The sequence below is a fragment of the Myotis myotis genome, unplaced genomic scaffold (genome assembly GCF_014108235.1).
Source record: "Myotis myotis isolate mMyoMyo1 unplaced genomic scaffold, mMyoMyo1.p scaffold_m19_p_2, whole genome shotgun sequence".
Taxonomy (NCBI): domain Eukaryota; kingdom Metazoa; phylum Chordata; class Mammalia; order Chiroptera; family Vespertilionidae; genus Myotis; species Myotis myotis.
This window is the reverse complement of record NW_023416324.1, coordinates 174,724,636-174,751,416: the sequence shown is the minus strand read 5'-3', so window position 1 is coordinate 174,751,416 and position 26,781 is coordinate 174,724,636. Positions and strand designations below refer to the sequence as shown.

The 26,781-nt window shown below is 45.6% G+C and overlaps 2 protein-coding genes across 3 annotated transcripts; one reads left to right on the top strand and one right to left on the bottom strand.

Annotated features, from left to right (window-relative positions):
• Positions 1-2,225: 2,225 nt before the first annotated feature.
• Positions 2,226-10,146, bottom strand: LOC118674980 (HIV Tat-specific factor 1 homolog). The gene is made up of 3 exons (XM_036347082.1): positions 9,771-10,146; positions 9,477-9,521; positions 2,226-4,800 (listed from the first exon to the last, which is right to left on the bottom strand). The coding sequence occupies exon 3, from the start codon at positions 4,759-4,761 to the stop codon at positions 2,503-2,505; it is 2,259 nt and encodes a 752-aa protein (XP_036202975.1). The 5' UTR covers positions 4,762-4,800; positions 9,477-9,521; positions 9,771-10,146; the 3' UTR covers positions 2,226-2,502.
• A 1,473-nt stretch (positions 10,147-11,619) lies between these two features.
• On the top strand, positions 11,620-22,875 carry EIF2B5 (eukaryotic translation initiation factor 2B subunit epsilon). Of its 2 annotated transcripts, XM_036349919.1 has the most exons (16): positions 11,632-12,491; positions 14,089-14,213; positions 15,171-15,356; positions 15,435-15,612; positions 15,698-15,778; positions 16,047-16,124; positions 16,712-17,024; positions 17,980-18,125; positions 18,345-18,486; positions 18,605-18,706; positions 18,897-19,004; positions 19,192-19,282; positions 19,578-19,701; positions 20,264-20,389; positions 20,785-20,895; positions 21,055-22,875. In XM_036349919.1, exons 1-16 carry the CDS (start codon positions 12,291-12,293, stop codon positions 21,112-21,114), a joined length of 2,172 nt encoding a protein of 723 aa, XP_036205812.1. In that variant the 5' UTR covers positions 11,632-12,290; the 3' UTR covers positions 21,115-22,875. The 2 variants fall into 2 exon arrangements, 1 of the variants encoding a protein (XP_036205812.1); XR_004974070.1 differs by lacking the exons at positions 19,578-19,701; positions 21,055-22,875 and having other exon boundaries at positions 11,620-12,491; positions 20,785-20,847.
• The last annotated feature ends 3,906 nt before the right edge of the window (positions 22,876-26,781 follow it).

Here is a 26,781-nt window from a genome sequence, read left to right as displayed (position 1 = left end):
TCTACTTCTTTTTATATATACCTAAAATAAGTGAAAGCAGGCACTTAAACAGACATTTATATACTTATTAGAGGCCCGGTGCACAAAAATTTGTGCACTCGGGGGGGAGGGGGGGTCCCTCAGCCCGGCCTGTACCCTCTCGCAGTCTGGGACCCCTCGGGAGATAATGACCTGCTGGCTTAGGCCTGCTCCCGGGTGGCAGAGGGCAGGCCCAATCCCTAGGTGCAGCCCCTGGTCGGGCTCAGAGCAGGGCCGATTGGGGAGTTGGGGCACCGCCCCCTGTCATGCACAGAGCAGGGAGGATTGGGAGGTTGTGATGCCACCCTCAGTCACGCTCAGGGTAGGGCCGATTGGGGGGTTGGGGCACCGCCCCCTGTCACACTCAAGGCAGGGTCGATGGGGACGTTGCGGCGCCACCCCCTGTCACGCACAGAGCAGGGCCCATCAGGGGGGTTGGGGCTCCATACCCTGCCACGCACAGAGCAGGGCCGATCAGGGGGTTGGGGCGCTGCCCCCTGTCACTCACAGAGTAGGGCCGATAGGGGAGTTGGGGCACCGCCCCCTGTCACACACAGAGCAGGGCTGATCAGGGGGTTGGGGCACCTTCCCCTGTCACACACAGAGCTGCAGGGTGATCAGGGGGTTTGTGTGCTGCCCCCTGTCACGGTGATCCCGGTGCCGGGAGGCCTCACAGCTCCGCTGATCCTGGTGCTGGGAGGCATATTACCCTTTTACTATACAGGATAGAGGCCTGGTGCACGGGTGGGGGCCAGCTGGTTTGCCCTGAAGGGTGTCCTGGATCAGGGTGGGGGTCCCCACTGTGGTGCCTGGCCAGCCTGGATGAGGGGATGATGGCTGTTTGCAGCTGGTCACACACCCTTCAGGGTGGGGGTCCCCACTGGGGTGCCTGGCCAGTCTGGATGAGGGGATGATGGCTGTTTGCAGCTGGTCACACACCCTTCAGGGTGGGGGTCCCCACTGGGGTGCCTGGCCAGTCTGGGTGAGGGGCTGAGGGCCGTTTTCAGGCTGGCAGGTGACTGAAGCTCCCAACCGCTCCTTTTTTTCTTTTTTTTTATTCTGGGCCAGCTTTAGCTCTGAGGCTTGGCTCCAGCTCTCAGGCCTCGGCTGCTGAAAGCAAGTATCTGGTTTGTTTGGGTTCTATAATTGAAACACTGTTTCAACTCCAGCTCTGAGATCCCGGCTGGCTGAAAGCAGGTTTCTGGAGTTTGTTTAGATTCTATATTTGTAACAATGTTTCAAACTGCAAGCTCAGAGGCCGGCAGCGGTAGGCGGGGAACGTTGGCTTCCTCCGTCACTGAAGCAAGCAAGCCTCATGTTCGCTTCAAGCTGCCTGGCTGCTGGCCGCCATCTTGGCTGGCAGTTAATTTGCATATCGCCCTGATTAGCCAATGGGAAGGGTAGCGGAGGTACGGCTACTTACCATGTTTCTCTTTTATTAGATAGGATGCTCTTAGCAGCATTATTCACAATGGTAAGGAGTTTTTATAATGAAAAAGCATCAATGCAGTTTATTTCAATGCTTCTGATTTATAAGAAAAACTTCTTAATGCTTCAGCAGAAGTCAATTCATCAATATTTAATTTGGAAAGCATAAGCAAGAAAGACCCAACATTTTATTGGGACTACACAATTTAGCACAGTACTAGGCACCATACTAGAACAAAAACACAAAACTGAAGTATGAATGACGACATTCTTAAACTCCAAGTGATCAATAAACCTTCCAAACTGTATTCAAAAAGTTGTGCAGTGTGTGCACTTTTCTGGGGAGAGGCCCCACAATTCCAATCAACTTCTAAAGGGGCCACACAGCACAGAGTGGTATTCTAATCTCCTTCTCTGTATTTTTAGTAATGAAAACTGTAGGTGGACCTCAGGAAGTTCCCTCCTGTGCATCTAATAGTCAATTTTCATGGAAAGAGAGTAAAAGAGAAAACAAATAAAAGTAACTTGCAAGGACTGGGCAGGGGGAAATTCCAAAGTGCTATTTGCCTTATAAATTTAGTAACATGCTCTGATTTAGAGAGGAGAAATAGGAGCTAAGCTGGAAGCAAGGAGACGCCTATGGGATTTTTCAAATCCTTCAAAAACTAAACTTAAATATGAACAAAGCAAATAACAAAAAAATTAAAATGCAATTTAACTCAAGTCCAATTTTCAGTTTCTGCATATTAACAACTTATTTTAATTTTTGAATATCACAAACTTTCACCAGAATACTTTTAAAAAATATTCTGCATGTATTTAACAAATCTGACAAAGAACGAGTATCCAGTTTACTTGCATTAGACTATGAAGCTTTAACTGAACAGCCAATTAACAAATATTTATGATCATTAAGTACGGGAACAATGAAAAAGTCAATGCATTAATCTGAAGGCACCCTGTCACTATGCAATGTTCATTAACACTACTAGTAATTCCCCTAGAGCATAGGCAAAATGTAGTGGAGGAATTTCTCTCAAAAGCAAATTTAAGGGATTAAATGTCATCATAATCATCATCATCACTGAGGATAAAGCTGCTGCCTGTGGACAGGGCCCCTTCTTCCTGAACATGCCCCAAACCACCCACCGTCCCGTTCTCATCAGAATCATCGAACAACTTCTCACAGGAATCCTCTACAAACAACTTCTCGTTGGCATCACCATCTTCGAACATGTTTTCATCTATACCTTCTACATCCTCCTTTGCATCCACTTCATCTTCTTTTTCATCTGAATATTCAAACATCTTTTCATCTGCATCATCTCCTTCCTCCTTTTCATCTGCATCTTCTTCGTCCTCTTTTTCATCAGACTCCTCATCAAAAACTTTTTCATATGTATCTCCTTCTCCTTCCATTTCATCTGATTCTTCGTAAAAGTCTGTCTCAGAGCCCTCCTCATCAAACACTTTTTCAGAGTTGTCATCTTCAAATTCTGATTTTTCAGAGTCATTTTCTTCTAACTCTTTTTCGAGCACATTTTCATTAAACTCCTTGTCGGAGCCATTCTCATCAAACTCTTTTTGGGGGCCATTTTCTTCTAATTCTTTTTCAGGACCATCTTCAAACAGCTTTTCAGAGCAGTCTTCTTCAGGTTCTCTTTCCAACTCATTTTCTTCAAACTCCTTTTGGGGGCCATTCTCTTCTTCAGACTCCTTCTTGGGACCATCTTCTTTAGACTCCTTTTCAAAGCCATTCTCTTCAAAATTATTTTTCAGTCGCTTTTTGGATTCTCTTCCAGGGCCATTCACTTTAGCCTCTTTTTTAGGACTAACCACTTCCAACTCTTTTTTGGGACTACCTTCTCCAGACTCTTTTTCAAGGCAGTCTCTACAATCTCTTTGGGGGTAGCCTTCCTCATACCTTCTTTCAGATTCTTTTTGGGGATAGCATTCTTCAGCCTCTCGTTTGAGGTCACTTTCTTTAGCATATTCTTCAAATTCTCCCCCATCCTTGGTTTTTTCAAACTTTTCATCTACAGGTTCTTCAGATTCCATTTGAGTTGCAGCTTCTTGAGCCTTCATTTTAGATGAGCTAGGGTGCTCTGAAAAATGTCTTCCTCTAGAAGGCCCTGCCCTTTCTGAAGCACAGATGGATTTTGAACAGCCAAGACCTTTATTGGCCTCAGGAGCACTGAGGAAAGCCTCCCATCCTTTCAACCTTTCCTCCCTTTCTCTTTCGGTCTCCTCCACCTGGTAATCTGTAGTTCCATCCCACACTTGGGCAGTGATTTGACGGCCACCAAACCACCGTCCATTAAGGGTCTGAATACAATAATCAGCTTCCTCTGGATCCCTGAAGGACACAGAGGCCACACCACCTGGGTGTCTATCAAACAGAAGGAGCTTCCTAATTTGTCCAAACTTTGAACACTCTACTCGGAGATCTTCTCTGATCTCATTCAGCACCAATGGATCATCCTCAAAATCCATGGGATGAAACATATTTTTGATGATGACAACTCGCTCGCAGCGCATTCGGGATGGCCCATCCCTTCTCTCAGGTCTCCAATCCAACTGCTTTTGTTGCAGAGATAGCTTTTTCTTATAATCCTTGCACTTCTTCTTCTTCTTAGAGGCATCATATTCCCCCTTCAGTTGAAACCTTGCCACCTCGACATGTAATTTGTGGCCTCTAATTTCATCTTCATCCAAAAGTTTTAATGCAAGATCCACAGATTCCCTCTTCAAATAACAGCAAAGCCCATCTCCTTTAAGATTTCCTTGATTATCTTTGTAAAGCTTGACTTTAAATTCTTCTGTTTGAGGATCTCTCATAATAATGCCAAACTTGGACATGAGCTGTATAAATTCATCCAGTGTAATGTCTGAAGGCAAGCCAGACACATATACATTTGTATTTCTGTCTTCTTCAACATGAAACCATCCTAATTCAGCCTTTCTCTTTTCTCCCCTATTTTTGGGATCACTGGGTTCAGAAGTTTTTCTTTGAGGAGTTGCCTCTGCAGGCCTACTACTAACATCTTGAACATTTGCAGTAGAGCTAGACACACCATCATTAGGAAAGCCATAATTGGCCTGATATGTAGCAATGAAATCTTCAGTGATCTTGGGGAACCAAGCCTTCTTATCCAGGTCCCACTCGTAGGGGGTGTCATCTGGCTGCTGCCTGAAAGAATTGGTTTCTCTACTGGGATCTTTCTGGGTATCTCCATCCTTAGTGTCTCCATACAACTTTTGCATTCGCAACTGCTCATCAAAGTCATCTTTCTCATCCAAGTTGTTGCCACTCATGTTGCCGATTTAGCCCAGGGGCAGAGTCCAGGCGCGAGGCTAGAGGGGAATAGAGAAAATGTGGTCTGCCATGCTTGACCCCGCCGCTCCCCCATCCGCCCACCACCCACAATAGTGTGCATTGATAAATAAATGAATGAACAATATATAAAGTATACATATAGTGGAATATTATCCAGCCTTAAAAAGTAATGAAATTCTGATATATGCTACAAAATGGATGAACCTTGAGGATATTATGTAAAGTGAAATAAACTAGTAACAAAAGAACAAACATTATATGATTTCACTTATATGAGGTATTTGGAGTAGTCAGATTCATAGAGACAGATAGTAGGATAGCAGTTGCCAGTACTTCACACTACTGAACTGTACACTTAAAAATGATTAAGATAATAAATTTTGTTATGTGTATTTCACCACAATTAAAAACCAAAAAACATGAGCTTCAGCTTGGGAGGGCCTGAAATTACTTTTATTTAAAATATATTTTTATTGATTTCAGGGAGGAAGGGAGAGGGAGAGAGAGATAGAAACACCAATGATGATGAGAAAGAATCATTGATCAGCTGCCTCCTGCATGCCCTCTACTGGGGATCAAGCCTGTAATCCAGGCTTGTGCCCTTGCCGGATTTGAACCTGGGACCCTTCAGTTCCCAGGCCAATGCTCTATCCATTGAGCCAAACCAGCTAGAGCTGTAATTACTTTTATTTATTGTCTAAAGTTGATAAGACTCTCATTACATTTACTGACTAGCAACAACCAGTCATTCATTCAGCAAATATTTATGGAGCATTTGCCAGATGACATATGGGATACAGTAGTAACTAAAACAGACAGAAAGCCCTGATTTTCATGGAGCTTACATAGACTGATTGATATTCAAGACTCCTTTTGAAACCTAATGCCGATATATTAATTTACGAAGAGAACCAGTACTGACAGTTGACCAAAGAAATACAAATGTCTTTTAACATGGGAAGATGTTCAATCCTAGTCAAAACAAGAGAAATACAAATTAAAACTACACTTTTTCTTCCTATAAACTGGCAGAAAGTCCAAACTGTTGACAACATACTCTGTTAGAGAGGCTATGGGGGGAAAGGCACTCTCATACATTGCTGGTGTAAGGGCAAAATGGCACATTTTTCATGGGCAGCGATGAAATAATAACACCATAAACAATTAAGCCTCCCCAGACTTCCCAGTGAGTTTAACAGCATGTCCCCTGCCATGGGAATTATATATCTAAGAAATAAATGCAAGCCTTGGCCAGATAGCTCAGTTGGTTAGAGTGTTTGTCCTGATACACCAAGGTTGCAGGTTCAATCCCCAATCAGGGCACCTACAAGAATCAATCAGCCTGGCTGGCATGGTTCAGTGGTTGAGCGTGAACCTATGAACCAGGAGATCATGGTTTGATTCCCAGTCAGGGCACATGCTCGGTTGCAAGCTCAATCCCCAGTAGGGGCATGGAGGAGGCAGCCAATAAATGTTTCTCTCACATCATTGCTCTCTCTCTCTATCTATCTATCTCTCCCTCTCTCTCTCTCCCCCTCTCTCCCTTCTTCTCTGAAATAAAAATATATTTTTAAAAAGAAACAACCAATAAATGCATAAATAAGTGGAACAACAAACCAGTGTTCTTTCTCTCCCTTCCACTCTCTCTCTAAAAATCAATTTAAAAAAAGAAAGAAATGCAGATATATAAAGAGAGCAATAGGAGGATGCTTGTATGCTTGTTGCAGCATTATGTATAATAGCAAAAAAATTTTATGTTTATTAATCAAGAAATAATTGGCCCTAACCGGTCTGGCTCAGGGGATAGAGCGTCGGCCTGCGGACTCAAGGGTCCCAGGTTCGATTCCGGTCAAGGGCATGTACCTTGGTTGCAGGCACATTCCCAGTGGGGAGTGTGCAGGAGGCAGCTGATCGGTGTTTCTCTCTCATCTATGTTTCTAACTCTCTATCCCTCTCCATTCCTCTCTGTAAAAAGTCAATAAAATATATTTTTTTAAAAAAAGAAATAATTGGATAAATAATGGTATATTCATACTACAGAATGGAATCATTAAAAAAGCTAGATTTGTCTACATCACACTATATATTAAATAAAAATAAGTTGCAGACAAAATGCATCATCATCATAATAGCTAATACTTAAATTGTATTGATAATGTGTCAAACAGTGTTCTAAGAACTTTTCACATATTATCTCATGTAATCCTCACAATCTTTTAAGGTTAGGTATTATTCTCCCATTTCAAAGATGAGGAAGTCTAGGCATAGAGATTAAATAATTTGCCCAAGGCTAAACACCTAGTAAATGACTAGAGCCTGGAATGCAACTCAAGAACTCTGGCTCTGGAGTACCAGCATATAATCATCTAGTACACTGTCTCTAGACATAAGTCTGTGTGTGAATATACATGTAGATACTTTATATGCATGGGGTTGGGGGAGTTCTTTTTTGGTTTTTTATACACATTTTTATTGATTTCGGAGAGGAAGGGAGAAGGAGAGAGAAATATCGATGATGAGAATCACCGATTGGTTGCCTCCTGCATGCCTCCTGTAGTCATTTACTGGGGCTCAAGCCTGCAACCCAGGCATACTAGTATTCCCTGACCAGGAATTGAACTGTGACCTCCTGCCTCATAGGTCAATGCTCAACCACTGCCAAGCCAGCTGGGCATACATATATGTATTTTGAATATGTGTATATGGTATATGTGTATTTAGGCATATAATCTATATATATAAAAGCCTAAGTGACCATTACGACCAGACGACCGGCTGGTACCTATGATGCACACTGACCACCAGGGGTCAGATGCTCAATACAGGAGCTGCCCCCTGGTGATCAGTGCACTCTCACAGCCAACCTCCCACAGCCGGCCAACCTCCTCCAGTCCTTCCCCCCGGCCAGCTGGCCCCCATCGGCCCCAATTGCAGGCCAGGCCAAGGAACCCCACCCTTGCACGAATTCATGCACTGGGCCTCTAGTATATTTATAAATACAGATATATCAATATATAAACTTCAGGGGGAAATGGAAAGAATGCCCACCAACTTATTAATAACTAGACGCCCAGTGCACAAAATTTCTGCATGGGTAGGGTCCCTAGGCCTGGCCAGTAATCAGGGCCAATCAGGGCCTTCCGGCTGCCAGCCAGGGTCTTCCTTCCCTAATAGTCAGGGCACATCATAGCGAGCGATTGAACTCCCAGTCTCCCGGTCAAACTCCCAAGGGGACAATTTGCATATTAGGCTTTTATATATATAGATAGATGGTTATAACTCCAGGGGTTGAGTAGGATGAGAGAAGTAGGGGAAGGGATTTTTATTATAGAGTTTGTGTGTGGGAGGGGTGGGGGGAGGGTGGGGGTGTCATTATGTATTGGTGGTTTTCATTATCTTTCCAGTAAGTTTTTTTCCAATTTTTTTATTGTGATAAAATATATATAACATAAAATTTACAATTTTAACCATTTTTAAGTGTGCAGTTCAGTGACATTCAGTACATTCACATTATTGTGCTACCATCACCACCGTCTATCCATATAACTCTTTTCATGTTGCAAAACTGAAACTCTACCCATTAAATAATAACCCCCATTTCCTCCTCCCCCCAAACCCCTGGCAACAACCGTTCTACAATCTGGCTATATGAATCTTACTACTCTACATACCTCATATAAATGGAATCATACAATATTTTTCTTTTTGTAACTAGCTTATTTCACTTAGCATAATAACCTCAATTTTCATCCATGTTATATCTTATATCAGAATTTTCTTCCTTTTTGAGGTGGATAATATTCCATTGTATGTATATACCACATTTTGCTTATCCATTCATCTATCAATGAACACTTGGGTTGCTTCCATGTTTTATCTATTGTGAATAATGCTGCTATGACCATGGGTATATAAATATCTGTTTGAGCCTGGCTGGCGTGGTTCAATGGTTGCACATTGACCAGGAGGTCACAGTTCAATTCCTGGTCAGGGCACATGCCCGGGTTGCAGGCTCAATCCCCAATGAGGGGTGTGCAGGAGGCGGCCGATCAATGATTTTTACTCATCATTGCTGTTTTTATCTCTCCCTCCCTTCCTCTCTAAAATCAACAGAAATGCATTTTAAAATAAATACGTATCTGTTTGAGTGCCTGTTTTCCCTTATTTTGGGTATACACCCAGAACTAGAATTGCTGGATCATATGGCAAGTCTATATTTTATATTTTGAAGAACCACCATACAAAAAATTTCTACAATTACACCTACATGTTTTCCACAGCTCCTGTAACATTTTACATTGCCACCAACAATGCACAAGGGTTCCAATTTCTCCACATCCTCACTAACACTTGGTATTCTCTGTTTTGTTTTGTTTCTTACAGTAGCCATCCTAATGAAGTGATATCTCATTGCAGTTTTGATTTGCAATACCCTAATTTTTAGTGTTGTTGAGCATCTTTTCATGTGCTTATTGGCCATTTATATATCTTTGAAGAAATGTCTACTAAAGGCATTTGCTCATATTTGTTTGCTTTGTTGTTAAGTTTTGAAACAAACAAAACAATTAAGTTGAGAGAGATTCTCCCTGAGACCATCCATTAAAACCTTATCTAATCAGCCCTGGCCCCTGTAGTCCGGGTGTCTTCCTGTGCACAGAAGGGTCGCAGGTTCGATTCCAGTTAGGGCACATACCCAGGTTTCGGATTCAATCCCCCCCAGTAGGGGCACGTTTAGGCTCTAAAATAAAGGGAAAATATTATGTCAACAAACAGACAAAAACACCTTTATCTAATCAGCTACCTGCCTACAGAGAAAGGCCTGAATTTACCACTCACCATTTTCCGAGGTCTCAAGAGTCATTTAAAAATTTTTCTACAATTGAACCTGCTTCCACACCCCATCCTCACCCCTATCCCTGCAAAAGTTGTTCCCACCCATGCGCGCGCACCCATTACAGGCAAATCACAGGTGCTATTTAATAATCACCCTTCTGCTCTCTTTCCGCCTGTGGATTTGCCGGACAGTCAACACCTTCCTTTACAATGTACACTCATTTTAAGTGAACACTTTTTCCAAGTTGCCTTCAGCCGTTCCTTCTCCGGGCTAAATTTTCCAAAATCCTTAAGAAACGGTTCTCTCTCCGCGCTATCATTAACTAGCAGAGGGCAGAAATGACAAGTTCCTCGATCCCACCGGGAGGAGGCCCTGGTCCCGCTGATCCAGCGGCAACCGCCACGTAGAAGCAACGTCAGCCTTTCGAACTCCACATCCCGACGGGCAACGCGCGCGTGGGAGGGAACAGCCTTTGCTGACGTTTGCGGGATCCGCGGATCTAGAATGCAGAGAGCTCAGGTGCATAGAGGGCGCCCGCCCGGCGAGAACGCTCCTTGATTGCGCAGGACGCCTATGCTGGCTCGCCTCGCCTGCACCGCCCCCCCACGGTCTCGCACTCCGCAGCCCGGGGTTACCCCCGCAGCCACCGCTTCTTTCCCCAGGTAGTGGGCGCCCCTCGAGCCTCGGACCTTTGCGCTCACGGTCCCTTCTGCCTGGGAAGCTTGCTGCTTAACTCCAGACCCACTCAACTTTATGCATAGTGTTCTTGGATTCACGCCTATTTGCGCCCTGATGGAGACAGAGTAGGGTTTCAATAAATGCTGAGAGGCTGAATGAATGAATGAATGATTGATTGAAGATACCACGAAAGAGTAATTTTTATCACCCACATAACTTGGCAGAAAAAAATTGTGGAACTATGAAGTCAGACAGAGCGGGTACCAGTTCTTCCACTTACTAGATGGGTGTGTTGTGCCCAGAATTCAAAGTTCCCAAGACCCCCCAGGGAGCCAGTCAGTCCGATGCAAAAGCAAAGAGTCATTTATTTCAAACCTAGGTTTGGCTCCCCTGCCACACTCACCGATGCAACGGTAAGCTCCAGTGGCCGAGAGAGAGACGCCTGATGGGACAGGGGGTTTTAAAGGGGGGTGGAGTGAGGGCAGGAGAGGGGACTGTGGGCCCCGCTGATTGGCCAGGCGCAAGTCGGTCATAGTGATGGCGTGCACTTCCCTTGATTATTATTGGTTAGTCCAGAGAAATCCTGGGTGTGGCTAGTAGCGGCTTCTTCCTGTGAGGAAGCACATGGTACCGTCCCAAGATGGAGGACCCAAGGCAAGATGGAGGGCGCAGTCCTTGCCCGGCTCCTGCTGCTGCCGCTTGAACCCGCCACAAGGCAGGACGGCCCCCCGCACAGCACCCGCAGCCGGCCTGCGGGCAGACTGGGACTCCAGCGCGTCTGGGCGGCGCAGGCCCAGCAAACGGGGTGCGGCCGGTGGAGCGGCCCAGCTCTGGAGGAGCGGCATCCGCTCGGAGCAGGCCCGGCCATGGGGCCGGTGCACTGCAGCATGGCGGCCTCCATGAGCTAGGGCACGCGCCCCACTCCGCTGCCGCCGCTGCTGCACTGGGCCCTGTCCGGGGGGCAGCAGGCGGGTGGCAGCCCACGCCGGGCTCCCGCCGTGGGCTGGGGAGCCAATGCCCCCCCCATGGGGCCCAGCGGCTGGCCCACGCAGGCCCCGGCCCCCCCGACCGGGCCCCAAGGGCCGCATGGACCCCCGGCCCCAGCGCAGGCAAGCGGGGAGCCGACCACGGGGGAAGGGAGGGAAGAGCCAGGCGGTGAGGCCTTCCGCTCCCATGACCTCCCCCGCGGTCGGTCGCCGCCCGGCCCCACCCCACGGCCCGCCGCCGGCCACCACGCAGCCGGTCCGGACACTCGGACTCGCTCCGGGGAGGCCGGGGGCCGCGGAGGGATCCCAGAGCCCAGCGGCCAGACTCCTCCTCCCGCACCGCCCGGAGAGGCGGGCTGCGCGCCTTTCAGGTGATCCTCACCCCTCGTAGAGTTCAAGAAATGTTTGCTGAACGAATGAGTATGTTCTCACGGAGACGTGGGGCGAGCTAAATGAGATCATGCTTGTGTCGAGCCTGGCCACAATCGGCGCTCGAGAGAATTACTACTCGCCCTACTATACCACGCTTTGTGTTTACGTAAACCGAGTTCCCTGCGGGAAGGGGATGTCTGACTCGAGCTCCCCAAGGTGCCGGGTCACATTGCATGAGTAGAATGACGAAAGGCTACAATTTTTAACAAGCTAGGGGCGGGGAAGAATATCCAGAATGGATCTGGCACCTTCGCAGAGACCACAAGTCTCATCATCCCGCAAGAATGTCATCTTGTGCCTGTACAAATGAAGGCCTACTATACTTGCAGATCCAGTCTGCGGTCCATAGGACCCCACCCCCAGCGCTTCAACAAGTCAGGTTCGCGGCGGCCGCGCCCCAAGCCGGCTCCAAACTGCTGAGCCTCCTGGCGCGGCCGGCGCCTAGGAGAGGCGCATGCGCACTCTCCTCTCCCCGCCCTCCCTCCGTTGGTCCTACGCGTTTTGAGTACTGGGTCCTTTTTGTCCCCTACTGCGTGCGGTGTCAGTTTCCGTGCGGAAGTGGTGGTGCCGAGAGAAGATGGCGACCCCTGTGGTGGTGCCGCCTGGTGCGATGCCCAGTCGGGCCAACAAGCGCAGTGTCTGCGGGCCGGGAGGCGGCGGCGGCGGCGGGGGGGGAGCCCGAGCGGCGGAGGAGGAACCGCCGCCGCCCCTACAAGCCGTTCTGGTGGCGGATAGCTTCAACCGCCGCTTCTTCCCCATCTCCAAGGACCAGCCTCGGGTGAGCGCCTGGGAGAGAGCAGTCGGAGGGCCCGGAGCGGCGGGGGCTGGAGCTGGTTAGCCTTCCGTCTGCCGGGGGGGAGGCGTGCTCCGGGAAGACGCGTGTCCAACCTCCTTGCCCGAAATCGGGTGTATCTAGTTAGGAGAAGGGCAAGCAGACTGGCAGAGCCCGACCGCGGGAGAGGCTGGCAGCCGTGGCCGTGCTGTCTAACTCGGGTTTGGGGGGCTTGGGAGGGCTAAATGGGAGAAGCAGCGCTTGTGAGAAGCCCTCACGCGGAGAGTCGACGCCCCCTGAGGAGGCTGCGAGGCCTTTCTGCGGAGACAAAAAAAGAAATCCTTAGGTGAAAGGGAGTATCGCCTCCTTTTGCCTAAAAAAGGTGCAGACGGGTCTGATCCCAGAGGGACAGTTCTTTTGGGTCTCGGTGCAGTGCCCTTTTCCCTTCCAGGTTTCAATGACAGCCAGTGCCATCTGTCCAAAGGCGCAGAACAGGCTTAGTGGCTGGTGGCCAGCAGCCTCTGTCTTGTTGTCTAGACCAGCTATTTTCAGCCTTTTTCATCTCACGGCACAGATAAGCTAATTACAAAAATTCTGCGGCACCCCAAATATATATATATATATATATATATATATATATATATATATATATATATATATATATATATATCTGATCTGACCAAAAATAGGTATACTGGTAATGTTGATTCTTTAACACCGGATACCTGTCGTTGTGTTGGCTGTTGTCATTTTGTATTGGACAATCTAAGGGAAAAGTGGTCAGTGCCCCTGACTAACTAATTAGCCAGGTATTTGCATGTTTTAAGATTTCTTGTGGCACACCGGTTGGAAATCCCTGGTCTGGACACTGAGCTATGAGCTAGTCCTGGATACTGCTGGGTCACTCAGACCTTCCTAGTTCAGAGAGAGGGAACTGCGTTCAGTTCAGGGAAAATCCTTGACTCCTCACTCCCAGCAAAAAGCCTCATGGCGATGCATTTTGGACAGGTGATTGAGGTTGGCTAGCCCCCGACTCTTAGAAAGGGATCAAGGAAGGAAATTTTATGGGGAAAGGGCCTTAGCAACGCTTAAGTTTCTGGAGATAAAATTGATTTCCAGTAGTCTCCTTTGTCAGAGGGGTCTCCTATAAGAGCTCTGTATCTGATTGATGCTAAGCAAGTAGATTTTATGCTTACTATATCCAAATTGCAACACCTTACCAGTGGTTCTCAACCTTCCTAATGCCACGACTCTTTAATACAGTTCCTCATGTTGTGGCGACACAACCATAAAATTGCTTTCGTTGCTACTTCATAACTGTAATGTTGCCACTGTTATGAATCGTAATGTAAATATCTGATATGCAGGATGTATTTTCAGGGGTCGCGACCCACAGGTTAAGAACCACTGCTAGACTAATGCTTGGAGCATGCTATGAACATCAAAGGCAGAAGCCTGATTACTTTTAAGTTTGAAAGATAAAACAAAACTATAGCATTTGGAAACACTGATATAGGAGTGAAAATTGTTGTTGTAATGGGAGAAAGAAAGGTACGTAGAGGGCCAGATTCAAGACTTCACATTTTTTTCATCTGCCCTCCAGGCCCTCTTGCCGCTGGCCAACGTGGCATTAATTGACTACACTTTGGAATTTCTGACTGCCACAGGCGTACAGGAAACCTTTGTGTTTTGTTGTTGGAAAGCTGCTCAAATCAAGGAACATTTACTGTAAGGCCCTGCAACTTTTCTTTCCATGTTTCACCATTTTTGTCCAGTTTTCTAAGGATGAATATAAATAAATAAGGGGAAAATGTGTCTATGTCGAGGCCATCATAAGGTCTAAGGGTATTCTCTTCACTTATCAGAGGTGAGCAGTTGAAACTGTGACAAAGATTAAAGGATAGCCTTTGGGTTTTTCCTGACTCTCTTATAAAGTCTGATCCCAGTGGGTTTTGCTTTTTATTGAATGGCTCCAAAATGGAAGTTATAAGAGTAACATGTTTGTTTTTCCACTGAGTTTCTAAATATTGAGCTGTTCCTCATCTTTGTTCTTTTTTGTGTTTGTTTGTTTTGTTTTGGGGGGGTTGCTTTTTTTGTTTGTTTTTTTGTTTTGTTTTGTTTTTTATTGCTGTGGTAAGCCACTAAATGTGGTGTTCCTCATCTTAGTATTCTCAGTGCTTAGTTTACTACCAAACACATAATAAGCACGTAACAAATGTTTGGTGAAATCTTCGTGGAAAAGTAAATGTCAGGACTTATGGAAGCTTAGGAAATAAAGACTTGGTTATTAGCATAGTCTCCAATAGACAGTTCCTACATTTGGTCTGGGTTTTGAAAGGAGAAAAGTGGCATGAAAAGTGTGTTCCCAGGAAACTTTGTATAGCCTAAGTCTCAGCAGGAATTTGAATTCAAATCCATGTTTGGGGATAGGGGTTAGGCTATGGAGAGGAAATAACCATGCTTCTCTAACCCATAAAACAAGCCTGGTGACACAGGATGCTGAAACCATTCATTATAAGTTCATAAAGCTCTTTGAAGTTGAGGGACGCTGGCAGGAATTCAGAAAAGCCAGAGAAGGAATATGAATGTTGATTGGGGGAGAAAATGGGGAAGTTCTACATGATCTTTATGTTTGATTTACTCAATCCCTTCACTGCCACCACCCCCCCCCCCCACTTCCTTTAGGAAATCCAAGTGGTGCCGCCCTACATCTCTCAATGTGGTTCGAATAATTACATCAGATCTATATCGATCACTGGGGGATGTTCTCCGTGATGTTGATGCCAAGGCCTTGGTGCGCTCCGACTTCCTTCTGGTATATGGGGACGTCATCTCAAACATCAATATTACCAGAGCCCTGGAGGAACACAGGTCAGGATGGGAAAATGGTAGGGACAACGGTATGGGACCAGCAGAGCCCTAAGACTCTCTCCCTCCTATCCTTTGTAGGTTGAGGCGAAAGCTAGAAAAAAATGTGTCTGTGATGACAATGATCTTCAAGGAATCATCCCCCAGTCACCCAACTCGTTGCCATGAGGACAATGTGGTAGTGGCTATGGATAGTGCCACAAACCGAGTTCTCCATTTTCAGAAGACCCAAGGCCTTCGACGTTTTTCTTTTCCTCTGGTGTGTGGGTGTCTGGGTTTTTTGAAGTGGGAAAGTGACAGGATTCAGTGTGACTGGTTAAAATCCTTGTAACTTCTCTCCATAGAGTTTGTTCCGGGGAAGTGGAGATGGAGTGGAGATTCGCTATGATTTACTGGATTGTCATATCAGCATCTGCTCTCCTCAGGTGAACCCTTCACGGTCAGGGCTGCACATCAAAGAGTAGAACTCTGAGGATGTGTTACTTCCCTTCCCCGTCCCCAGAAGGCCAGGGGCATATTTCTACTCCCTCTTTCTCTAATTTGTTCTACAGCACATAGTTGCTGTCATCTTGACCCCAATATTGGGATTCTGGCCCTTGTCCCACTGTCATAGGTCTGATAGGTCTCTGGGGACTTATCTTTGCTTCCAGTGACTAGCACTTAACCTTGACCCCATCCAACTTCCTCCCATAGGTGGCTCAACTCTTTACAGACAACTTTGACTACCAAACTCGGGACGACTTTGTGCGAGGCCTATTAGTGAATGAGGAGGTAAGAAAAGGCTCCCAGTGCCTCTTTAAAAGAGCACTAAGCCTGGCTGGGTAGTTCAGTTGGTTGAAGCATCCTCCCAATATGCCAAGGTTTTGGGTTCAATCCCCTACCAGGGCACATACAAGAGTGAACCAGTGAATGCGTGGATGGGTGAAACAGCAGATTGATGTTTCTCTCTCTCTCTCTCTCTCTAAAATCAATCAATAAATTTAAAAAATTTTTTTAACAAAATAATAAAAGAGGGCTAAGATTTCATTTCATGCAGATAACTTTTGGTCCCCTTTTCTGTTTTTTGTTTGTTTGTTTTTTGTTTTTTTTTCATCTACTAATTTTATTTATTTTTTTTTTATTAGTTAAGGTATTACAAATGTGTCCTCAAGCCCCCCAATCCCCTTTTCTGTTTTATTGAGCCTTAGGAGAGAGGAAAATAGCTGGGGTTGGGGGGGAAGCAGTACACAAAGAAAAGTCTCAGGCCATTTGTGACATTGAGTGGCAGAGGGAAACTTACAAAGGTAAGAAAAGTATTGTACCTGGGGTTGTTCTTCCTCTCTTGCTTGCTTGGGCGACCTCCCTTTCCTTGTCCTCAGATTCTAGGGAACCAGATCCACATGCATGTGACAACTAGGGAATATGGTGCCCGAGTCTCCAACCTACACATGTATGCAGCTGTCTGCGCTGATGTCATCCGCCGATGGGTCTACCCTCTCACCCCAGAGGCAAACTTCACTGACAACACAACTCAGAACTGCACTCATTCCCGGCACAACATCTACCGAGGGCCTGAGGTCAGCCTGGGCCATGGCAGCATCCTGGAGGAAAATGTGCTCCTGGGCTCTGGCACTGTCATTGGCAGCAATTGCTCCATCACCAATAGTGTCATTGGCCCTGGCTGTCACATTGGTGAGCACAGGTGGGGGAGTCAAGCCAGTCATCTTAAGAGTAGGAACCTGGGGAGGCCCATGTCTCCAGAGGAGACAGGACTAGTCCTTGAGAATAGGGAACTAGAGTGGCTCCCTTAACAAAGGAGGGAACAGAGAGGTAAAAACGGTGAGGCTGTCGTTTGTGCCCTGTGAGCCTCTTACTGGGTGATTCCTCACATTCCCGGGTACCCTGTATTCATATTCAAGACCAAGTGGATAATTAACATGCAATAACAACATCTGTACATTACAGCTTACAAAGACCTTTTGCATACATTATTTCATTTAATCCTCACTAAAACCTTGTGAGGAAGGTGTTACTTATCCCCAGTTTATAGGTAAGGCTCAAAGAGGTTGTGTTGCCCAAGGTCATAGCTAAAGAGGCAGTGCTGGAGCTTAAATCTAAGTATTCTGATTGTTAAGTCCAGTGTCCTTTTTACTCTGTCATACTGTCTGGTTAGCCTCTTAGTGACTCACTTTAGATGTAGGAATGTGATTCTTTCAATTGAACTGCCTCTTTAAAAGACCAATAAGATTTTAATTCAAAATGTACAAGAAGAGGTGGGATAGATATGGACATGAATCTAATAAGTTTCTTGAGTTCTAGAGGTCCCCAGAAATCTTGAGGGTTCTCAGGTTCTTAAGTCCTGTGTGATAGTACTACAGCACAATCCCACCTTCAGGGCCTTTGCCCACTATTCTCCAGCCAAATCATATAAGCTGTCATAAACCTGGTGGAGGATGGTCAGGCTGAGCAATGTTCTACTCTCAGGCCTGGGCTTAGAAGGGAAGCAGGTATTTCTGGTGAGTTGGGGGATGGAGTATTTGAGCTGGATGGGAGCTATGCTGGTATCAGTCAGCCATGTCTTCCAGGAATAGCCCTGGTCTGGAGTTGGAGCCCTGAGTGACCAGGAGTTCTTCCTGTCCTGAGCCAGGTGATAACGTGGTGCTGGACCAGGCCTACCTGTGGCAGGGTGTTCGAGTGGCTGCTGGAGCACAGATCCATCAGTCTCTGCTTTGTGACAATGCTGAGGTCAAGGAACAAGTTACACTGAAGCCACACTGTGTCCTCACTTCCCAGGTGAGAACCGGTTCCATACTCTGTACAGGCCCCAAACTGAGTGGTGGTCATGCTAAACCAGAAGGGACCTATGTCCACCTATAATTCAGCCCGAACTGAGATTCCAAATCCAGTGGTTTCATTTGCCTGCTACTTGGCTTAGTCACTGTCTTTGTCAGAATGTAATTTTCCCCAGCACACTAATGGATCTGTGCCACCCACTCCTTTTTTCTCCCCTAGGTGGTAGTGGGTCCAAACATCACACTGCCTGAGGGCTCGGTGATCTCTTTGCATCCTCCAGATGCAGAGGAAGATGAGGACGATAGCCAGTTCAGTGATGATTCTGGGGCTGATCAAGAAAAGGAGAAAGTGAAGCTGAAAGGTGTGAGGCTCAGCAGGTGTGGGGCATTGTGTGTCTCTGCCCCATAGAAGAACCAGTGTTTCCTCCTGGAGGAATGCGTACTTCCACAGGCCCTTGCTAAAGATCATTGTCGTTCCAGGTTACAATCCAGCAGAAGTCGGAGTTGCAGGCCAGGGCTACCTCTGGAAAGCTGCAGACATGAACATGGAAGAAGAGGAAGAACTACGGCAGAATCTGTGGGGTGAGATAGGCCTATTCCTGCCACACACACACACACCCTTTCTGAATCAGAACATTTTAAAGGAGAGTGAACACTTCAGAATCAGACTACTTGTTCACTGCTTTATTCATGCAGACAGGCCATATATATGATTCTCTGTCAATGGCTCATTCCTTATTTTTCTTTTTTCTCACCCTTTATGGGTTCTCAGGACTCACGATCAACATAGAAGAAGAAAGTGAAACAGAAAGTGAGCGAAGTATGGATTCTGAGGAGCTAGATAGCCGGGCAGGCTCCCCACAGATGGATGACATCAAAGGTGAGTGGCCAGGGAAGCGGTATCTTGGGATGAAAGAGGAAAACCTCCAGTTTATTCTTTATCTGGATCAACCAGCCAAAGACTTGTATTCCTCCCAGGAGAGGTTTGGTATCAAGTCAGAACTAAATGACTTAACACCTTCTGGAGTAATGTTGGCCCCACGAACTTATTCTTGCTTTGATTTTAGTGTTCCAGAATGAAGTCCTGGGAACACTACAGCGGGGCAAGGAGGAGAACATTTCTTGTGATAACCTAGTCCTAGAGATCAACTCTCTCAAGTAAGAACAGCCCCTCCCTATTTTCTTTCCCTGGAGTAATCCCAGGCAGATAGAGGCTCTCCTGGTTCTTTCCCATGTAGGAACCTGTTTCCTTGACATCCCGAATGTACAAAGCCATTAGCATTTGGAGCAAAGAGAGCATTAGGTTTTAGTCTTGGCATATTTCTCCTTCCAAAATTCTCCCTTCCACGTTGTTCCATCTGACTTCCTCTTCCCCAGTGTCCTACCAAAGTCAGCCCTACAGCATGCTGAAAGGGCCAATGAAGGCCTTGGTGTCACCACAGTCTCCCCACAGGTACGCCTACAACATAAGCCTAAAGGAGGTGATGGAGGTACTGAGCCACGTGGTCCTGGAATTCCCCCTGCAACAAATGGATTCCCCGCTGGATCCAAACCGCTACTGTGCCCTGCTGCTTCCCGTGAGCAAAGATTGGGGCTGAGTACAAGGGGTTGGGTGGAAGCAAATACACATCCTTGCTGTGGTGATTTTAAAAGAAATCAGGAATAGAAGGTCTTGTTGTGGCATATTGTGTTTCTCCTCACCTCTGGAATCAGACTGGATTCTAGAGCAGCTTTGGTTGGTCCAGAGGAGTCAAGTTAGGTTCAATCCTGAATGGCCTTTGAGACTCCAGGATTCAGGCTATACCAGACCCCAAAGGTATACCCAGAACAGATCTGGACTTTAGACTCTCTGACTGTAAATGATTTGACTCAGAATAAGGTCAACCTGTAGGCTGGGAATGGGTATTTTTGAGGCAGCCTGCATATCTGACCCCCTTTCACCACCGCTGGGGAACCTCTTTTTCCCCAACCCTGACGGCTAGCAGTTACTAAGTCCTTCTGATATGATTCCTCAGGGCCTATATCATCTCCTTGTCTTCCCATATCATGAAAGATGCATGCTATCAATATTTATTTTCTTTGCTGTCCATGTATATGTCTCAGGCATGTGTTGCAGCTCCCTTTTCCTTTCTTCCGTAGCTGCTCAAGGCCTGGAGCCCTGTTTTTAGGAACTACATAAAGCGTGCAGCTGATCATTTGGAAGTGCTGGCAGCCATAGAGGACTTCTTCCTGGAGCATGAAGCTCTTGGTACTTCCATGGCCAAGGTGAATACCACCTCAAGACTCATAGTCCTGCATTTGCTTTGAAACAGGCTTTGGTGACCTCCATGGAGCTACAAACAAAGAGACTGACATGAATCCAATATGGAGTTTGGTTAACAGCACCATCCATCCCTGGTATTGTGTTCATTGCTGGGATAGTACAGCTTTGCCCTGGGAATGCATAGAGCACTACCTAGCAAGAGTTCCAGAAGTTATACCTGTCCCAGTATCACTGTGAAGAGCTTACTCTTTTCTGTTTTGGAGAAGGCTGTTCAGTGTAGAAGAGAGCTAAGAACCTGGTAGTGAGAGGTGCTAAGATCTTGCCTCCTCTTCCTCTGTTATCCATTAATCTTGCTGGACTCTGCATGGTCTCTGAGATCTCTGCTGGCCTTCTGCAGGTATTGATGGCTTTCTACCAGTTGGAGATCCTAGCTGAGGAAACAATCCTAAGCTGGTACAGCCAAAAGGATACAACTGACAAGGGCCGACAGTTGCGCAAGAACCAACAGGTGAGTCAGGATACCCTCTTGCCATGGTGGTCGTCTGGCCCTTGGCCCACAGGGTGGTTGGTCCCTGGGACTCTGATTGTTTGAGCTGTTTATCCACCAAGGAGAACAGGAGGGTTATGTGCCCCTCCCTCAGTAGCTCTCCTCTATGCTGTCTTACAGCTGCAGAGGTTCATCCAGTGGTTAAAAGAAGCAGAAGAGGAGTCATCTGAAGATGACTGAAGTCCTACTGCCTGCTCCTGTGGGTGTGAGTGAAGGCCCTCCTGGCTTCTGGGCCAGGGCAAGTGAGAGGCTAGTTGCAGAATATGAGTGACCACCATCCTGGCTGAGACTTAAAGGAGCAGAGGCTGGAACTACAGTATTCTTCTCGCCGCCAGCAACCATGTGCCTCACATCCTGACTGGGGAGTTGGGATAAGGGAAGTTGGGCTGGAAAAAAGCTCTGCCTAATGAGGAGCTAAGCCGGCCCTGCAGTTAGAGGAAGGCCAGAGGCACAGCTTTGTGTTTTGGCTTTCCCTCGGGAAGCAGCAGAGAGCAGCTGGCCTTTTCTGCTGCTTGTATTTGTTAATATTAAAAAAAGAGAGAGTGGGTGTGTTTGGTTTCTGTCCAACTCTGACTGATCAGCTGTTGAAATTGGTGACCAAAGAGTTCTGAACCTCTGACAAGACAGCCTTAACACCTGGGGGAGCAGGAGAAGAGGAGTGTTATGGCCACTAGGTGGTAGTGTGGTGCCTTGCTAATTGACTATTGCCAGGGCTCCTGGATATTGGAGGAGTTCATCTCTGCAGACCTATTTGTGATCCTGGAGTGGTGTGCCCGAGCCTGTTTCCAGAGAGTGCCCCAGTCTGAGCACTTTCCTGCCAGAGAGTGATGATGCCAAACATGTATAAAGTCCATTAACCACCTGCCAGTCCCTCATGCTTTGTCCAGTTGATCCAGTACTACTATCAGGGGAACTGGGCTACTCTTCATCTTAAAGATAAGGAAATTTGCTCAAGATCTCATTACTTTTTTTTTTTTAATCGATTTCAGAGAGGAAGGGAGAGGGAAAGAGAGATAGAAATATCAATGATGAGAGAGAATCATTGATCGGCCGCCTCCTGCATACCCCCTACTGGGGATCGAGCCCACAACCTCAGCATGTACCCTGCATCAGAATTGAACCCGGGACCCTTCAGTCCACAGGCCAATGCTCTGTCCACTGAGCCAAACCAGCTAGGGCAAGGTCTCATCATTCTCGGGGTAAAGCTAAGGAGTTGAGTCTCATAAGCCAGAGTTTTTTTTGCTTCAGCAGATTTAGTGCCTAGGTGAAGGGAAGTTGCCCACAGAGGCTTATATAACCCAAGCCAGCAATGGATATCTTAAAAACAATAAAATCCTGCAAAGTAGGTTTTCCCCTGATGTTGAGAGTTTACTGTATAATAGGCATTTTGCTAAAAACTTTTCATGTGTTAGTTAACTCACATCAGCCCTATGATGTAGCCTTATCCCCATTTTCAGATGAGCCTGGCGTTCAGAGAGGTCCTGTAACTGGGAATTGATAGGGCCAGGCTTTGTTACAGGACTCTGCAGCTGGAGTTTGTCACTGCTGTATTGTCTCCTTTAACCTCAATCATATGGTCTTCTATCTCATCATTTTGAGCTCTTGTTGTCTTCATAATAACCTATACTCTATTGACACTTAAATTGTGGCAAATGGTACTGGTAACAATGGCCCTCCTGGAAATCACAGATAAAATGGTTGCCTCCCTTCATTTCAGTTGGATGGAATGGAGTTAGCTGAAGAGGAGGATCGTGAACTATGCTCAAGGTGTGAAAGGACATTACTAAGTATTTTTAAAGAGGAAAAACAGGCTGGCCAGGATTTGGCGTTATTTACTTTCCTTAGTCAATCTCAGTTTCTGCTTTGCCAGTTATAGGATCTAATGCCTGGATAGCATCTGAAGGTCATGTCATGGACCCAATAAAGTCAGTTAAATACAAATAACTATAGGGCACCTCTGCTTTCTACCAAATGGGTGGCAGAGATCAGAGTGGCCTATAGAACTTTTTAGGAGGAACAGATTCCTTCCAGTTGCAGTGATTAGGGAAGGCTTACAGGATTGTGATGCTTGAGTGGCCTAAAAAATAGAAAAGGGTAGAAGGGAACATTTAAAACAAAGCCATTTAAATACAGCAAATTAAACACATGGGCTTTTACTCCCTCCAAAGCCCTGTTCAAATACCACTAAGAGGATTCCTTAAAAAAACACATGACACCCTGGCCAGTGTTTCTCAGTGGTTAGAGATCGGCCCTTGCACCAAAGGGTTGAGAGCAATTCCTGGTCAAGGGCATGTAACTGGATTGCAGGTTTGAACCTTGGCCCTGGTCAGAGCCTGTGTAGGAGACAACTAATTGATGGCGTCTCTCACATCCATGATTCTCTTCAACCTTCCTCCCTCCCTTCCACTCTTCCTAAAAATCAATGGAAAAAAATATGTTTGGGGGAGGATTAACAAAGATAATAAAAAAGCACATGACTCAGTGATAAGGGAAACTAGTTGACAATAATAAATGGGAGACATCAACATTTTGCAAAATGAAAAATAAATGAGAGAGTGAACGTTAACTTAGAACAGACTGAAACGGATTCCACCTGCTCAGGTTGGTTATTAACAAAAAAAGCAAATCAATATGCCCTTCTGAACCCAGAAAAGGCTCAGCAGAAAGGGGTAAAGATTGGGGCTGAAAATGGGATGGAATAGAGGGGGATCACAAAAACCTATGTAAGAAAATACCCTCCAAAGAATATACTGTGTTTGTGGATTGGTAGACTTAACATTAAAATGTCCATACTACCCAAAGCAATCCATAGATTCAGTGCAATCCCTATTAAGTTACCAACAGCATATTTCACAGATCTAGAACATATACTCCAAAAATGTATATGGAACCAAAAAAGGCCCCAAATAGCCGCAGCAATCTTAGGAAAGAAGAACAAAGTTGGAGGGATCCCTGTACCAGATACCAAGTTATTCTACAAAGCCACTGTAATCAAAACAGCCCAACACTGCCCTGACCGGTTTGGCTTAGTGGATAGAGCATCGGCCTGCAGACTGAAGGGTCCCAGGTTCGATTCCAGTCAAGGGCATGTGCCTTGGTTGTGGGCACATCCCCAGTGGGGGTTGTGCAGGAGGCAGCTGATTGATGTTTCTCTCTCATCGATGTTCCTAACTCTCTGTCCCTCTCCTTTCCTCTCTGTAAAAAATCTAATAAAATATATTTTTTAAAAATAACAGCCCAACACTTAAAAATAAATAATAATAAAAAAGCCTGGTATTTGCATAAGAACAGACATAGGCCAATGGAACAGAACTGAGACCACAGAAATCGACCCAAGGCATTATGCCCAATCTTCGATAAAGGAGGCAAGAACATACAATGGAGTCAAGACAGTCTCTTCAATGAATGGTGTTGGGAAAATTGAAAGAACAGATACATGCAAAAAAAAATGAAACTAAGCCACCAACTTACATCATACATTAAATTCAAAATGGGTAGAAGACTTAAATGTAAGACATGAAACCATAAAAATCCTAGAAGAGCCCTAACTGGTTTGGCTCAGTGGATAGAGCATTGGCCTGCAGACTCAAAGGTCCCAGGTTCGATTCCGGTCAAGGGCATGTGCCTTGATTGCGGGCACATACCCAGTAGGGAGTGTGCAGGAGGCAACTAATCAATGTTTCTCTCTCATTGATGTTTCTAACTCTCTATCCCTCTCCCCTCCTCTCTGTAAAATATCAATAAAATATTTTTTTAAAAAAATCCTAGAAGAAACCATAGGCAGCAAAATCTCAGACATCTCTCATAGCAATGTGTTTGTGGATACATCTACGCCAAAGAAAACTAAGGAGAAAATAGGACTACATCAAAATAGGAAGCTGCTGCACAGCAAAATAAACCAACAAAATGAAAAGGGAGCCCACTGTATAGGACAGTGATGGCAAACCTATGACACGCGTGTCAGAGGTGACACGTGAACTCATTTTTTTGGTTGATTTTTCTTTGTTAAATGGCATTTAAATATATAAAATAAATATCAAAAGTATACATCTTTGTTTTACTATGGTTGCAAATATCAAAAAATTTCTATATGTGATACGGCACCAGAGTTAAGTTAGGGTTTTTCAAAATGCTGACACGCCGAGCTCAAAAGGTTCGCCATCACTGGTATAGGAGAACATATTTGGCAATGATACATCTGATAAAGGGTTAATATCCAGAATATATAAGGAACTCATACTACTTAACAAAAGGAAGGCAATCCAATTAAAAAATGGGCAAAGGACCTAATTAGACATTTCTCCAAAGTGAACAAACGGAAGGCCAAGAGACATGAAAAAATGCTCAAAGACACTGATCATCAGATTCAAATTAAAACAACAATGAGGTATCAACTCACATCTGTCAGAATGGCTATCATCAACAAATGACAAGTGCTGGCGAGGATGTGGAGAAAAGGGAACCCTAATATACTGTTAGTGGGAATGCAGACTAGTACAGCCATTATGGAAAACAGTATGGAGTTTCCTCAAAAAATTAAATAATGGAACTGCCATTTGACCCAGTGATCCCACTTCTAGGAATATAGCCTAAGAAACCCTTAACACCAATCAGAAAGAATGTATACACCCCTATGTTCGTAGAAGCACAATTTACAATAGCTATGATCTGGAAACAGTCCAAGTGCCCATCAGAAGAGAGGATAAAAAAGCTGTGGTACATGGAATACCATGCAGCAGTAAAAAAGGATCTCTTACCCTTGAGACAGCACGGAGGGACCTGGAAAGTACTGTGTTAAGTGAAATAAGCCAGTCAGAGAAAGACAAGTATCACATGATCTCACTCATGTGGAATCTAATGAACAAAATAGATCCAGAGACAAGGAAGCATGGAGCAGACTGTCTCTCGGAGGGAAGGCAGGGGGTGGGGTGAGGTGAGGTGGGGGTGAGTGAGTGGGAAGAGATCATACCAAGGAACTTGTATGCATATATGCATAACCCATGGACACAAAAGGGGTGGTGGAGGCCTGGGATGGGGGGCGAGGGTGGGATCCTAGAAGAGATCAATAGGAGACAAAAGGGGACATAGGTAATACTTTCAACAATAAAAGTTTTTAAAAGAAAAGCCCTTCCAATCCCCATCATAGGATCCAGCCAGGTGATTACCTCTATTTCTCCCCTGCAAGAAATGGGAGATTCAGTCTTTGGAGAAATGGTGGGGAGGAAATGACCAAAGAAATACAAAGATGTCCTAGACCCAAAGGTCATGAGTTTCTAGACTAACAGCCCATAAGTGCCCAGCATAATAAATGAAATAGTCCCGTGAACCTTGGGGGGAATGTAAATTATTAGAGCCTCTGGATTCAACAGCAAATCTAATAGATATGAGAGGTTGGGGGCTAGATTGAAATTGAAGGATTTAGTGAAACTATGAGTGTTAGAGAGTTTTTTAAAAACACAGGGATGAAACTATAATTCTCAAAATTAAAAGAGAATGAAGAAAGTGCTATAAAAAGGAAGAACTGGAGAACAAAAGAGTTCTTAGAAATTAAAAATAAAGCCAAAACCGGTTTGGCTCAGTGGATAGAGCATCGGTCTGCGGACTGAAAGGTCCCAGGTTCGATTCCGGTCAGGGGCATGTACCTTGGTTGCAGGCATATCCCCAGTGGGAGGTGTGCAGGAGGCAGCTGATCGATGTTTCTCTGTCATCGATGTTTCTAACTATCTCCCTTCCTCTCTGTAAAAAAAAAAAAATCAATAAAATATATTTTTAAAAAAAAGAAATTAAAAATAAATTGTTTCCTTCCACTGAGAATTAGAGGTCTAGAGACCAAATACGAGGGAGACT